The sequence below is a fragment of the Neoarius graeffei genome, chromosome 15, assembly GCF_027579695.1.
Source record: "Neoarius graeffei isolate fNeoGra1 chromosome 15, fNeoGra1.pri, whole genome shotgun sequence".
In the NCBI taxonomy this organism is placed as follows: domain Eukaryota; kingdom Metazoa; phylum Chordata; class Actinopteri; order Siluriformes; family Ariidae; genus Neoarius; species Neoarius graeffei.
In genome coordinates, this window is record NC_083583.1 from 16,889,506 (window position 1) to 16,906,164 (window position 16,659).

General features: G+C 41.1%; 2 protein-coding genes across 4 annotated transcripts in view; one reads left to right on the top strand and one right to left on the bottom strand.

The window, feature by feature from the left end:
- The window catches only part of ano1a (anoctamin 1, calcium activated chloride channel a), a 245,511-nt gene that overhangs the window by 218,664 nt on the left and 10,188 nt on the right, over positions 1-16,659 (bottom strand). The gene's annotated exons all lie outside the window — the stretch shown is intronic.
- The window catches only part of zgc:153993 (uncharacterized protein LOC767645 homolog), a 38,257-nt gene that overhangs the window by 4,810 nt on the left and 16,788 nt on the right, over positions 1-16,659 (top strand). For both annotated transcript variants that reach the window (XM_060940934.1, XM_060940933.1), the window contains 4 exons: positions 113-161; positions 279-440; positions 7,384-7,516; positions 12,314-12,418. In XM_060940934.1, coding sequence (XP_060796917.1) covers positions 133-161; positions 279-440; positions 7,384-7,516; positions 12,314-12,418 — 429 coding nt within the window. In that variant the 5' untranslated portion in view covers positions 113-132. The remainder of the gene's footprint in view (positions 1-112; positions 162-278; positions 441-7,383; positions 7,517-12,313; positions 12,419-16,659) is intronic.

Here is a 16,659-nt window from a genome sequence, read left to right on the forward strand (position 1 = left end):
TTTTTTAAACATGAGCTAATTTTATTCTTAATCTAAATGTCAACATATCAGTGACACATTACACCCCCCCCCCCTTCACCACCAGTTATAAAAAGTCTCTTCTCTCTTTCAGATGTCGTTGATGATCGGATCATGGAAGAAGGTGCTATAGTGCTGAGAGGGTGCGTTATCTCACTTGCTGCACATTTCCATACTTTTAAATCTGTGACCATAATTGCCTCTCTCCTTCTCCTGACTGTTTTTTTTTTTTTTTTTTTTTTTTTTCCTTCCATATGAAGATATGTAATAGAGCGGATCAGTACAGAGGACCCGGAGATGCAGGTGAGCACCATGGACCTTGGTGGAACAGCTAACGAAGGAGATGATCCTCATATCAAAGAAGTCGTAGAGCAGCTTCTTAAGATCGCTGATGAGCTGAACCGCAACACAGAGCTTCAACAGTAAGAAATATTTTGTACTGTTACCAGGCTTGTAGTACTCGAGACCAGGACTCGGACTCGAGTCTGACTCGTGCCCTAATTTTAAGGGCTTGTGACTTGACTTGGACTTGAGCACTGATTACTCGGACTTGTAAATTGGAGACGAGGACTCTTTGTAACATGCCATAATAATTGGGCATAAGATATATTTTATATCTACGTTCACTTTTGTACTAATTTCGTGCAAGACTGTCACACCTGCGTGCATCAGATAGACTCTCGGGCACGTTCTGGACAGCGCGTGTGCCAAGCGTGCCGTGAATGACTCTCACCTGCACAGGATTGTGTCTTAATCAGCGCGCTTGTATAAAAACTGTGAAAACACAATTGCATTGCGAGGTATTGAGTTGCGTTGCTGACACATTACCAAGCCTTATTTCCTGTTTCTCCTCTTTGATCCTGCCGAGTCTATGATAGCCTGTTTGTGCCTCGATTGGACCTATTCACCGTTTTATGATTTTGCCTGCCGTTCTGGATTGTTTACCGTCTTCACTTGGATTAATAAACCCACCTTCTGCACTTGCATCCGTCTCCCAACCATCTCTGACAGAATACGTCACAGTCCCTGATGAAGAGAAGCACATTCACCTGTTCATACGTCATGTTCAGGAGCAAACTAATGTTAATGGCGCTGGAACAGCCACCATCAAATGGTGCGGTTGGAGACTTGGACTCGACTCGGATCAATAGTCGACTTGAAGTGTGTGTGTGTGTGTGTGTGTGTGTGTGTGCGGGGGGGGTGATGGTTATAAATGACTTGTATTTGACTTGAACACTGGGGACTCTAGATTGGACTCTGACTCGGCTGAGTGACTCACCTACAACACTGTTACTGATTATTAAAATGACCAGGAATGCAGTGTTATTGGCGTCAACCCAAACATCCCACCCCTCTGGACAACGGCTCGCCCTTCCCAGAATCCTCTGCATCAAGTAGCAAGTCACCATTTCCTACGCAAACAATATTCCAAAAACAATCTGCAATAATTTGGCGACAATCTGGTCGTTAATCTTAAATTGTAACATGAAAATTGAAGATATTTTGTCAGAATATCTATTTTTAGCTTCTTTCTGCTTTTGTATGGTTATTCCGTTGTAATGGATCTGAACCACCTGGGCCGTCTCGCGTGCGGCCGTGAGGGGGGGGGAGAAGCGTTTTGTTCAACGCTTCCATGTAGATGAAGAAGACATTCAAGATGGGTTTCGAAGGGATCGCGAACAGTGAATTTGCGGAGATTTTGCTGCACAGAGAACTACCAGTAGCTGTCACGTGCTTTCAAAAGACAAAGAACTAACTGAATTCTGCGAAGGGTGACTCAGCCCCTTTAAGTCGTGTCCACAGACAGCAGCAGCTCATTGTACGATGTCAGTCGGTTGCGTGCTTGCTATTGAAGTGGATCGAGTTTGTTGTTCGTCTCGGAGGTTGCCTTTTGTGTTTCATGTCCAGGCAGAACACAGTACTGACTCTCCCATGCTCCAGGGCGAACTGTATAGTGCACACGGCCAAATCTGCATGCGACTCGTTCAAGACCCTTTAGTAGAATACTAACCTAACAGGATTAAGGTGTAAACAAGTGACAGAAAAGAACTGACAAAGCAGACTGTGTGTTTGGCGCTGTGCACGCTGCAGGAGTCAGGGATGAGAGTTTTCGGCGGATTTCCGCTTTTTCTGAGCGAAAATCGATATTATGCCAAATCCGTTGAGTTTTTTTTTTCATTGAGGGGGGGTTGGGGTATGTTCCTTCGTGATACTCAAGCGTACGACGATGTTACATGTTTACATTTTCGCCATCTTTAGTCTCGCTAAGTCTCGCGGTAGAAAACGTGTTTTCTACAATGTAATTGGCCAAAACATCGCTGGCGAGAGCATGATAGCCAATCATAACAGTTCTTACAAGAGTGTGGGAGAGAACAAAAGCCAACCATAACAGTTCTTACAAAAGTACCCGCATCTGTTCTATTTTATCGAAACTTGCACATGTTCATCGTCGCTGCGCTTCAAAAATACGTTTCTATTTCGTATCGGCTTTTTTACTCAAAATGCCGAATACAATTGACAAGCAAGACGAAGCGAAGGTTCGTGAAATCGATGCTGGTATAAAAAACAGAGACAAGCTGACAAGCTTTTGTCTTTGGCCAAAAGGCTGAAGAAGTCGTCGAAATGATTAAATGAAAATAAGAAGTGAATGTGAACTAGGGCTGTAACGATACACCCAACTCACAATTCGATTCGTATCGCGATTTTTGACCCACGATTCGATACGCCCACGATTTTTTTTTTAAATGTTTTTTTAAAGTAGTAAATTTGACTTATTAACATTTACTTACTTACATTAACTATTTAATAACAAATAATTCAGACCACTGCAGAGAATGAGTAATATGTATGCAAAAATCAACAAATGTATATCCAAAGATTGTTTTATTTCTCAAAATAATACTGTTGAGCCGGAAGCTCTGTTTTTTTCGGTTCTGAAAGTCATTTTTCCAAATCGTGTAAATCCGTTAAGATTTTTTTTTTGGGGGGGGGGGCTCTCTCTCACTGTCTCACTCTCATAGGGCCAATGATTTTCTGTGATCGCGGAAAACAGATGGAATTTACGGAATTTTTATGGTGAAACATTGCTCGCATGTCAAAATGTAACTGCCGCAGAAGGCTTCCGCCCAAGCAGACACGCCTTCAGTGTTGCCAGATATTGCTAACGTTTTCCACCCCAAAATATGTTTAAAACCAGCCAAAAAGCACCTAAACCCGCCCAATCTGGCAACACTGCATGCCTTTCCGGTCAAGTGATTGTGATTGTCTTGTGGCACACCTAGCCAGCCAATGAGCTGCTTGTTTACAGATTCGCTCCCCGCGTCGCAACCAGAATGGCGACCGCTTAAAAGAAATGAATGCTCTGCCAGTGGCGAGTGTGGACGTTGCGTGACTCGCAGAAGATTGTCGCAGGTCGGTGAAAAAACGACTTGCTAATAGATATTAAAAAATAAAAGTAATTTATGTAAGTTTAAAATGTAATTTAAATAAAAAGTAAAGTATTCATAAATTGAAGTTTGGAAGCACCTCTGTTTTTGGGCTGAGGAGAAGTTTGAAAGGGTGTACCGCAATTCTGCCTTCTTGTATCGCGATACGGATTGTGGCTCTGCGTATCACGATTTCGATACGCATATCGTTACAGCCCTACTGTGAACTATAAATAATTGTATAAAGTGTACATAGGCATTATCCCATAAACTTAGCATTCGTTTGATTTAATACATTGAACGTGTATATGATGGATAGTCAGTAAATCTGAATTAATGCTGACAGTTTTGAAAACTTAAATATTTCAAAAGACTTTTTGAAATCATATGCAACTAATGAGGACATAGGGTGACTGACCTTTTCTCCCTAAGAAATTTTATTTAATATATGAACATTTTGATAATTAATAAAACTTGCGTTTAATGTGAATTTAGTTTGTCATTTTTGTTGATTATAAATTATAACCATACCCTTGAATGTAGAATGTAATTTTATTTTGAATTCAAACAATACTCCTATTGATTTGAAACATATTTTCATGTAAATATATAAAAAAGACAACAGATTTTTTTATCTACTACAGCTCAGATTGCAGGAAAAGTGGTTTGTAAGGCCTTATTTTTCAAAATTTTCCTGGGGGGGGTATCCCTCCCAGACCCCCGGCTTCGGGCGCCATCTTGTTTTCTGCTTTTTTGGTGACCACCCACTCTCATCCCTGAGGAGTGTCAGTGTTGTTCTGCCTGGACACGAAGCACAAAAGGCAGCCTCCGAGTCTGACCGACAAACTGACCATGTGCTTTTTATGCTAAATTTCATTTCGTTCGTACAGTAAGTAGTGATGGCCGAATGAGGCTCTGAAGAATGTATCGAGTATGAGGGGGCGTGGCAGATGAAGCCCTGCTTAGAGGAGTGCATCGTTTAGTAGAAAAGCACATGACCTATGATAAAACAAGGTCTCGGTTGTGGTTTCACTAAAAGGTTCATTACTCGAAATCTCATTCGACAGAGCTCACTAGCGACACCTACTGCTAAGAGAAAGGTACAGCATGTTTTAATTTCTACATCACATCAGTGTTCTGCTGCTTTGCATTATTATTTGCATGGACTTTGCACGATGTTCTGTTATAAAATAAGCGTCTCTGTTATTTGGCATCTACTCTTATCTACTCACTCGCGTGTGCACACAGTCTCTTGTATGAACCATTCATGCTCAGTATAACTGTCTGCGCACAATAAAAAGCTGTATGTTATCATTAAAAGGGGTAACGCTTGCGTTCATGTGACGGGATTGTGTGTACCAAACAAACCGAGGCCGCGTCTGTCATCGGTCATGCGGTTTTCTGCTAAATGATACACATCTCAAAGCAGGGCTTCATCTGACACGCCCCCTTATACTCAATGCCTGCTTTGAAGCCTCGGCTTCAGGCGGCCCGTCACGAACAATAAGGCACCGCTGTTGGTGGTTTGTGACTTATTTTATTTATTTTTTTTTTTTGTGCTATTTGTATCCATTTCATCATGAATTGCTCTCAGCCTAATTTTTTTAAGAGTGCCTCGCTTCCCAAAAGACACCACCATAACAATTGACAAGTTGCATTTGCTTTCATGTTTTGTACATCTAAAACTCATGATGAACTAATTATCATTTGATAAACCATTCAAATTTACTTCAATAAATATTTCTCCCGTAAACCAAATCTCATCTTCAGTAACCACTTTAGCCTGCAGCTGAACATGCTTGTAGGAGAGCGCTAATTGCCCTTTTCCATAAAATCAGCTCACGGACACCCGTGATTGCAACCAGTCGTTAGAGAGACGAGTGCCATCCTTTCCACCCAGGCAGCAGGATTAGTTAAAGGGCAGCTCTAAAGCAGAGAGGCCAAAATTATGAAATTATTAAAGTGCCATTCCACCATTGGATGTATTCTTTGGCATAAAATGCAATATATTTTATGACAACATGACTAGACAGAGAAATCTTTTAGCTTCAAAATGATATATCAAACATAATTTTTTGACAACGACAAGTATATTAATTTTGCGACCAAAGTCACCTACCCTTTAAATTTCCACGCGGTAGTGAAACGTGATGTCATCGGCAGGTTCCCCTTCTTGCGTACCACGTGTCGGTCTATTTTTAGACCAGGAAACCCCCAAAGTGAGAGAGTCATTTCTCCTCGTATATGGGGGCCAGAAAAATTGAGTTAATCTTTCAGTTAGCTAGATTTATTGGTATTAGCAAGATTTATTGGTATTATTTTTATCGCGTTCTATCCGCCATTGCTGATATGTGCCATGTCACGTGGTACACAAGAAGGGGAACCTGCCGATGACATCACGTGCGGAAATTAAAAGGGTAGGTGACTTTGGTCGCAAAATTAATATACTTGTCGTTGTCAAATTGTTTGATATATCATTTTGAAGCTAAAAGATTTCTCTATCTAGTGATACCATTTATATATGTTGTCAAAATATATTGTATTTTATGCCAAAGAATACATCCAATGGTGGAATGGCACTTTAAGATTGCCTTAACTTGTCAGCTCAGTGATATTGCTCAAGTATGGACTCCAAGGCAAGATGTACTGAAAACCATGTTTAAAAATCACCACCCCAGTTATAGCAATGTCGCTTCAGAGAAATCTTGGTTTGAATTATAAGAAATGAAGGTTCACTTTTTTTTTTTTTTTTCCTGACGTAATTCCAGTACTGACTTTTTTTTTTTTTTCCTCGTAAAAGATTTTGCATTCAGACTTAAACATGGTGCGCATTTAATTTTTTTATATATATATATATATATATATATATATATATATATATATATATATATATATATATATATATATAATTTTTTTTTTTTTTTGAGGGTCAGAAAATAGCCCATGCAGTCCCTGTGTCCGAAATCACTCCCTACATAGTGGACTATATAGTGAGTTTGCCATTTTGTAGTGCTGTCTGAATGTATAGTACGAATTATTACACCCTATATAGTGCACTCAAAGTATCCCACAATGCATCACGAAAAGTAGTGTACAACTGATGGTCACTAACCAAGCAATATATCCTATCATGCATTGCGGCCGTGCTGAAAGAAATCAAATAAAATTTGATTTAATTAAAGGCAGCAGCAAAGAAGAAAGTATTCCGCCTTGATTTAAAAGAACTGAAAGATGCAGCAGACAAAAAGTCGTTTTGTATTTATGAATGTTGGAAATACGCTCAGTGTAATATGGATTTATCGCAAAAATGCGTCCATGTATTTATTGTTTTGAAAACCCACCTGACTGATCTGGCACGTTTTAATTGTGTGACAGTAATGATGTAAATAACAGCGCGACAGAGTAGTGTCAAAGCGTTTATTCATTTTATCAGTGAGCTCACTATATAGTCCTCTATATAGTAATTCCCTATGTAGGGAGTAGTGAACGAGTGAGTGATTTCGGACACTGGGAGTGTGAAGTTTGTATTTAATACAATTATCTTGAGTACTGTAACTTTTTAAAGGTGACATTTTGCTGTGAATGTAATTTTGTGACCAAAGAACTACCCGAAAGCACTCTTAGACTCTCGGCATCATCAGGAATCTAATTTGCTTATGATAGGTTTAAGGTTTTCGTGTTGCACTTATCATCTTGGCACATTTTTATATGTATTTTAGTACGAGTCTCCATCGTCTTTCTATGTCAGATTCATGTATTAAAATCAAAGTGGGGGTTAAATTTTGTTTTAATGTCATGTTGAAATGTCAGTTTTTCTTCGAGATTTGAGAATTATGAAATCAAAAAAGCAACAAATTGGCTGTGTTCCATTTCTGAAGTTGTGACAAGAAGTATAGTATGTATACATGTTCAGTATGACCATATGTTTATCTCCGGACAGCCTCATCAACACTGTGCAGGCGAACTGTGCTCAGGAGGTGTTTATGACTGTGGCCAAGAGCATCTTTTCAGATGGCATTAACTGGGGTCGAGTAGTGGCTCTCTTTCATCTGGCTTATCGGCTTATTTACAAGGTAAGACTATCCTGCTGTATCTACAGCATTTTGAAAGTTCTAATAGCATGAGTTGCAGTCAGAAGTTCATATACATGGACATGAAGGTCATGGCAATATTAAGCTTTCATTGATTTCTTTAAATTTTTTTTTTTCTGGTAGAATGTGTGTACAACACGCATCCTTTAGTAGACAAAACCCCCCCAAGAATTTGTTGTGCATTTTAATTTGAGTTTTCTGAAACCAACACTGGTTCAAAAATATGCACACAGGATCAAAAACTTTACGTACACCCACTTAGATTATTAGTTCATTGGTGCTGAAAGATCCAAAACTTGCCCAGGCCTCTTAACTTCCTGTTAGTGATCATGATTGACTACAGCTGGTAGCATCTCTGCGCCAGCGTAAAAAGGGTTTGTTTGGCAGCACTCATTGGATTGACCAACACAATACAATGGGAAAGTCCAAGGAGCTCAGTGCAGATCTGAGAAAAAGGATCATAAATTTGCACAATTCAGGATTGTCTCTTGGAGCCATTTCTAAACAACTGCAGATTCCAAGATCATCAGTTCAAATAATTTTAAGTAAGTACAAGTTATTGGGAGGTGTAGCCACTTGGCTGGAAGAAAACCCAAATTGTCACCCTCCGCTGAGAGGAAATTGGTTTGGATAGTCAGGAACAACCCAAACTCACCAAGGCACAGCTGGAAGCTGCTGGAACACTTTCAGTCAAGCGAATTTTACATCGCCATGGACTGAGAGGCTGCAATCCAAGAAAGAGTCCCCCTACTCCTCCAAAATCGACACCTTTAAGCTTGACTAAAGTTTGCAGCGGACCACATGACCAAAGAAAACCCCTTCTGGAGGGAAGTTTTATGGTCCGATGGGACAAGGATTGAGTTGTTTGGCCACGAGGACCAGAGGGAACACTGGACCAAATCTTGAGCATGGTGGTGGTAGCATCATGCTCTGGAACTGTTTTGCTGCCAGTGCAACTGGTGCATTGCACAAAGTAGATGAAATGATGAAGGAGGAGGACTACCTCAGAATTCAGCGTAACCTCAAACCATCAGAAACTTGGACACAATTGGGTGTTTCAACAGGACAATGACCCCAAGTACACATCAAAGTGGGTTGTGGAGGATAAAGCAGGCAAACATTAAGCTGAAAACAAGTCCTGACCTCAACCCTATCGAAAATATGTTGACTGTGTTTAAAAGTCAGGTCTGTGCCAAGAAACACATTTAAACGTTTTATTTCTGCCAGAAGCTTGTTGATGGCTACCAAAAGCGTCTGGTCAAGGTGAAACTTGCAAAGAGGTTTAACTAAATATTAGGAGTGCTGTGTGTGTAATTTTGACCCTGTGTTGATTTCAGAAAACCCAAAATAAATTAACGTGTCCCAAATCATTGTTGCCCCCCCATGTTAAAGATGTACATTCTGCCACAGAAAAAGGACATTTTTAAAAATAAATAAATTGAAGGCTCAATATTGCTGACATTCGTAAGTGTATATGTACATTTCTGATATCAAATGTACATCAGTTTGCTGTTACGTGTCCAAATTCCTCTTTTTGTCTCTTTTTGTTTTTATTAAAATGGGATGTTAATCCGGTGACACTGCGGGTTAGGTCGCATGAGGGATGTTATTTATTTATTTTTTACACAAATACCTAGGTATACATCAATGGATACTTGCTTTCTACTGGCTAATAAAACCAGGTCAGAAATCACCTCGATAAAATTGCCACAAGGTGAAATTATCCGCTAATGGAAACGTGTGCACATCCTGCATCCTCCTCTGTTCACTGAATTGGCTTTTCTGCCCACTGGTGCTGTGAATTAGCCGAGAAGGCAGAAAAGCATCGGTAGCAAGCGGTCAAAACCATAAATGCTAACGTGAACTCTAGGTGATGCAGTGTGGGAAATAAGGAATTTTAAGCATACCGTCACGGGACCGACAAGTCCGAAATGTCTGTCCGTCCAAATTTCAGCCTGTCCGAATGACGGATGTCCGATTTCTTGATGAAATGTGTTCTGGCATGGACTTGAGCTTTAACAAAAACTTTAGGTCTGACGATCTTCCTTCCCCCCCCCCCCCCCCCCCCCCCCAGCTCTAACATATAGGCCTACCAATACTTGAAAATGATCTCAAGTCTGAGACTGTGACCAGTGACTGTTTTAAAACAAGGTCAGACACCTGATGAAGCGTTTTTCGTGGTCGCGCATTCGGACTTGAAATGTCACACGGACAATTTTTTGTAATTTATGGCTAGCCTGGCAAGCCAGACTAAATGTGAATATTTAGTCTGGCCTCGATCCGTAGACGTTTCCGATGGGTGTGGGAGGAACAACCCGCTGTCTTTCAAACTGTCTCTGTGCGTATAGGCCAACACTCTGACCAATCAGCGCAACTGTGACGTAGTCAGAGCGACAGAAAGCAGTGGGGGAGGCCCTGAAATAAATAATTTTTCAAAATGCGTATTAATTAATAAACAGGTTCTAGATATTAAGAAGTTTGGAGATAATGACCACAAGTTTGGAGTCTGTACCACATAACACTTTTTTTTTTTCCAAGTGTTTTTCAAGGGTTTGCTTGAACTGTTTTTGAGAGTTTTTATTTAGTGGTGTTTGGTGAAATAATTTCCCTTAAATTTAAAATAACGGGGAAATAAGAAACAATCAAAAAGTACTGTTTCAAAGCTGTTTATTAATTCTTCGTACTGCACAAACTAGCCCCATCCTTTTGGCTACGAGCGGAGCCAGCTGGTAGATCAGACTTTTGCCATAGCCGGTCGGCAAAACAGCGAAAACGTCCTTCTTGAAAAGGAATGAGCGGAGAGCCTCTTCCTGCTCATGTTTCAATGAAAACTCCAAGTCTAATTCTTCTAAAACTGATTCCAAAGCGGAGTCAAACGTGCACTGTTCACTAGCGGTAGCCATCTTTCCTGTTGTGCTTTCTCCAGCGTCGCGCAGCTTTGTCGTCACTCCTGCAAAAGCCCGCCCAAAGAATCCAAACAAAAACCTTGCGTTGTGATTGGCGGGCACGATTTGATGCCCGGGGTGTTTTTATTTATATGGTGCGAGGCTATACCCACTCGCTAGGCAAAAATATTTTTGGCCGCTAGGCGGGTGGGTCTAGTTTACTAGGCTAATTTATGGCAGTAGTAAGCCCACTTATTTAAAACAAAACAAAAACTTTCTGTTCAATCTAAGTTAAACTGTTCATATAGATCTACTTATGACTTGCGATCATTAGCGTCGTGTGCTAAATTCACGTATTTTCGCTTCATTTGCTGCATGTCATTTATATTAATGACAAAGAGCTTTAAACAAATTCATACAACTTGATCAAATGTAACACAGTTGTTCAAATACGGTGGTATAGTGGTTAGCACTGTCACCTCACAGCAAGGAGGTCCAGGTTCGAGCCCAGCGGTCGGCGAGGGCCTTTCTGTGCGGAGTTTGCATGTTCTGCCCGTGTCCGCGTGGGTTTCCTCCAGGTGCTCCGGTTTCCCCCACAGTCCAAAGACATGCAGGTTAGGTTAACTGGTGACTCTAAATTGACCGTAGGTGTGAATGGTTTTGTTTATCTCTGTGTATCAGACCTGTGATGACCTGGCGACTTGTCCAGGGTGTACCCTGCCTCTCGCCCATAGTCAGCTGGGATAGGCTCCGGCTTGCCCGTGCCCCTGTACAGGATAAGCAGTTATGGATGATTGATGGCTGGATGTTAAAATACAGGGTATTTCAAAAAAATTTGAGATGTAAATATCCCAGAAACTAAGTCTTGGCATATGAAACTGAACAGGCTTAATGTTGAGCAATATAAGATGTATTCCTCAAAATCTGAACGAGAAATTCAAAGGTATGTGGATTCCATGAACGATTTCGCAACTTTTCAACATGCACGCATCAGGTCGGTAGTCCAGCTCCTGCCAAACACGCTGCAGCATGTCTTTGGTAGCAGTGCATTTTTCTAGAGAACTCTCTCATAAATGCACACTGCACAGTCTTGATCGAGCGTACTCTAACACACACACACACACACACAATGCCTTTTCTTTTCCAGTGAATGGCATTTCTATAGTTAAACAAAAAAACACAATTTTTGACCTGTGTTAAAATTTGAGGTCAATTGAACGAGAATTGGCAAAGTTATTAGGTTGTGAAACTATATCTTTAAAAAAAAAAAACCACCCTGTACAATGGGGGGAAAAAAAAATGCTTTGTCAGGGTCTAAACCTGTAGTAGTCTATTTTCTTTTAACAAGTGGTATACCTACACATCTGATAACATGGCGTCATGCCAGAACGCACTCCTATTTGCTGACGAGAGGCGAGTCGTACAATTTCACGGGCTATCCGGTTTGATGCTTTTGAAATACAGACGGACAAATGCGAAAATTACCAGTGAATGTCCGCCGGTTCGGCCTTATTTCCCACACTGATGACGGCAAATTGATTGATTTAAAGTCTTCCTTTACATTTGCAGTAATGTTGGTAAAACCAGACTGAAACGATTGCTGTAGTTAGCAGGATGGATTTTTTTTTTTTTTAGTTATTTTTGTATTTACCTTTATTGGGTCATATATGAATACTCCTTTAATATACCAATGGAGAAATGAGGTCCTTTTTTTTTTTTTTTTTTTTTTTTTTTTCTCTCGACAAATTTATCCAAATAAGAGCAAATACCTTTGCCTTTAAATAACCCTGTGATTGTTCCCACATGTTTATCAGTGCTAGTGATACAGGAAATTGACTGTACAGAGAATATAGAAGCTACTGGAAAGCCTCAGCTCTGTTCCCCTCTCCCTCAGGCACTGACTCAAAACCACTTTGAAATCATCAAGAACATCATTAGCTGGGTATTGCAGTTTATCAGGGAACACATTTCCGCCTGGATCAGACAGCAAGGAGGATGGGTAAGTGGTTGGTGTGTGTGTGTGTGTGTGTGTGTGTGTGTGTGAGTGCGAATGCTTTCTGGCCACCCATACAGAGCCACACAGGTCGACTCAGACACAGGCCACCACACACAGAGGCACGCCCACTTAAGTGTCAGGGAGTATAGCGGCACAAACTTTGACGCATTCCACACACATGCATTTTGTACACGCACATCGTGTGTGTGTAATAAACACGCACTTCCTTTTTACATTAAATGTAACTCAAACGCAAAAGTCACATAAAAACTGCACGGATTCTTGCGGGAGTCAACATGGCAGACGATGATTCAGCACCCTGAATTCCGCCGGCATTATCACTGCAGAGACTAATTACTGCTAATTTACAATAATGTACACATGCAGTAAGAGGGAGGCCGTTTGTCATCATAACAATTACTCCAGACAGACAAAAGTAGTCCGAGGGCGGCTGAATTTGTAGCTTTGCTTTACATGTTCAGTATATCTCGTTTTGCATCTCGAGTCTTTCGCTCGGATGTTTGTGCAACGGTGTCCGAAGGCCATCATTACAGCGCAGCGAGGTGCAGTGAGCATGTGTGGCGCAGAAACCCCTCCAGACCTGGTAGGAGTGCGCTGGCGAGTTTTATAGCTCAGACGTGATTATAAAGGCCGTAGTAAGTGCAGTCCGGGGTTTTCGACTTCAAACAGCCCAGCGTCATGGAGCATGCTGTGGTTTACACTACTAAAATTGTGGGGCCTCATGTGAACACGTGACTGTGAGAAAGTCTGATGAAGGCAGGCACAGGTGGAGAAGGACATGACTACAAATATTGGTGTTTTTTACAGAATGCAGGATCAACCTAAATAAGGGTTTGCACCCCCCCCCTTTTTTTTTTTCTTCTTTAAGTCTTTATTTCTTAAAGGTGCCCTTCCACCAACGTTTAATACTGGCTCTTTTTGAAATACTATAGTTCACTCCGAGTTGCATATGCATGCTGCATGTGAAAATGTAATTCTACTCCCATTCCCTGTATTAGCTTATGAAAGAAAATAGTCGGAAAAACGAGCGGATCTGAAAAAGCCCTACGAACTTGCGTCACTTCAAAAATTAGTATTCATGGCCTCGTCCACCTTGGCTTGCGACCGCCCACGGGAAGAAAGTTCGGATTTAAGCGCGAGGAGAGATAGCAGAGCCTAGTCTGGCCAGGCAAGCTATCTACAGCTCTTCCAAGCTCCCGAAAAATCGGAAACCAATCAACTTTGAGCATCTCCAACGGCCCTGGGTAGAGGCGTGTTCAAGGCACTGACGTAGTAGAACTGCGACCGGAAGCCATAGATTGTTTACAGAATCTATGCCGGAAGCGCTTCATTCACGCTTCCGCATCTATTACGCATAGATGCTGTATTGAAAGCATTCAACGGGAAGTTCTCACTGAAAACGGAGCAAAGAGCAGCCCTGGAGGTATTTATTGAAAGGAAGGACGTTTTCGCCTTGCTCCCGACCGGCTTCGGTAAGAGTTTAATCTACCAGTTAGCCCCATCGCGTCACATACGTCAGAGGAAAGAGTGATGTGATTGGTTTAAGCTTCGTCACAGCCTTTTCTGGCTTCGACCAGTAGCAAACTGAGGCATTTCAGGGAGGCGGGTCAACCACGGGCTCTGGGAAACGGTTGGGCTTAATATCTTGGCCAGACCAATAGCTCGGAGAGCTTTGAAGTCGCATTAGCCAGGCTAAGCAGAGCCCATCTCATCAGTAGCTAATGAAGAGGACCTAACAGCAAGTTGAAAACATGTCTGAACAAGTTCGTGCCTGTGTTATTTGTGGCAGTAACACATCGATGTTGCATTTCTTGCCCAAGATAGAAGAGGTGAAGAAGAAATGGTTGGAATTTATCTTTGGAACACCACCAGCGAAGTATAATGCAGCGTTAGTAATGTGTTCTGATCATTTCAACCACAGTGACTTTTCAAACTTCGGTGCCTTCAGTAGTGGTTTTGCTTCGAGGTTGTTTGTAATACCTGGATCTGTACCGTCAAGACGATTGACCACCAGCTCACAAGCTGTAAGTAAAACATGAACTTTTTGTTCGAAGGTTTTTGTTACAAAATAGCACGTTTGTATTCTCCACGTTAGCATGCGTGACATGGTCACAAGCTAGGCAGGGATGAGAGTTTCCGCTTTTCGGCGGATTTCCACTTTTTCTGAGTAAAAAAACGACCTTTTTATATTATGCCAAATCCGTTGAGAACTTTTGTTTTTATTAATTTCGGGGGGTTGGGGTATGTTCCTTCATGCTGTTCAAACTTTATTAACTCCAACGATGTTTACACATTATTTGTAAGTCGCCATCTTTAGTCTCCTTTAAATCTTGTTGAATGTGATGTAAAATTCGTGTTATCTACGTTGTTTTTGGTCAAAACATCGATGTCGAGACCATAATAGCCGATCAAAACGGTTTTTACAAAGACACCCACATCCGCTTGTTCTGACCCACTGGAGGTAGCGTCACAGTGCTGCTAGCCAATCAGAGGTAACACATTTACATGTCATGAATATTAATGAGTAAGAGCTGAAATCCTGTCGTTCTCCTGCCACCCGCTCCTCCACCAAACTAGAACAGCCTGAAACAGGAGAACCACAGCATTTTTTATTTATTTATTTATTTATTTATTTTCACTAAAACCGGCTCACGGGGCATTCATTCATACTAGAGACCACCACACAATTAATGAAAAAACGATGCAGTGAGACCTTTAAGCGGTGGCATGGTGGTGTAGTGGTTAGCGCTATCGCCTCACAGCAAGAAGGTCCGGGTTCGAGCCCCGTGGCCGGCGAGGGCCTTTCTGTGCGGAGTTTGCATGTTCTCCCCGTGTCCGCGTGGGTTTCCTCCGGGTGCTCCGGTTTCCCCCACAGTCCAAAGACATGCAGGTTAGGTTAACTGGTGACTCTAAATTGACCGTAGGTGTGAGTGTGAATGGTTGTCTGTGTCTATGTATCAGCCCTGTGATGACCTGGCGACTTGTCCAGGGTGTACCCCGCCTTTCGCCCATAGTCAGCTGGGATAGGCTCCAGCTTGCCTGCGACCCTGTAAAACAGGATAAAGCAGCTAGAGGTAATGAGATGAGACCTCTAAGATAAAGTAACACATCTTACGTTACAAACATTAAAATCCCATTTACAATTTAAAATGAGTGTTTGCATAAGAAATCATAAATCTGTTGATTTGAGTGTGATGGTTACTGCTTTTCCTTAGGTTATATGTTTTTGTTTCCTTTCCGGTAAAATTGCATATCATGTCTGGGATGGGTCTAAATTACATTTCTTAAAAATATTAATATCTGCTTTCTCTAAGAGATTACGAATATTTACTTTGTCTGAGCTACATTTAAGTTATTCCATGAAATCGAGTCGTACATGAGCTGACAGCCGATGAAGCGCGTAGCACCAAATTGGATTTAAGCCATGTATGACGAGATTGAGTGGAATAACTGTTTTATTCTATTCACATTCACTGGATTTTGAGAAACTGAGCATTTTTATTTATTTTTTTGCAAATTTGATAACTTTATACAAAATGTCAATCATTTCCACTTAGAATATAAACATACTGTGGAATGACAGTAGCAATTAGTGAAAATGCTGTAATAATAATTCTTGCAAAAAAAGAAAAGGCGGTCCTACCATCAAATGCTTTCATTCCCTTTATTTTTAAAAAAAATTAACGTATGTATGCATGTATCTTATTAATTTAGTTTTGTTTTTGAGTAGTTTTTATTTCGTCCTCAGTTAGTTCAGCAACACGCTCTGCCATTTTGTTTTTCTCTACTCACTGTAAATGAGCTGATATCCTTGTAGTAGAGTAGCCAATTGGAGCACACGATTGCTCATATCCAGTGAATATGGATATAATGATTCCTTTTATAACATCTGTCTAAAAAAAAAAAATTCTGAATTTGTGTAAGATCTGAGTCGAAAGCGCAATAAATAGTCCCATACAAAAAAATGAGGTAAAACTTGAAGAATTAAAGTCGATCTACCACTCCGAGTAAAACCCTCCTTTCTGAGTGACCTAATTACAAACATTTATTATTTATACCCCCGCTCCAAAGGGGAGGGGAAATCCTGGTTTACCTGTCCTTCTGTCTCTTTTTCCGTCCATCAGAAACACACTTTTTCTCAGTAACCACAAATCATAGCCACTTGGTACCAAACTTCAGCTTGGGGTTCTATACTGTTTTCAGGTCTGTCCCACATCACCTTC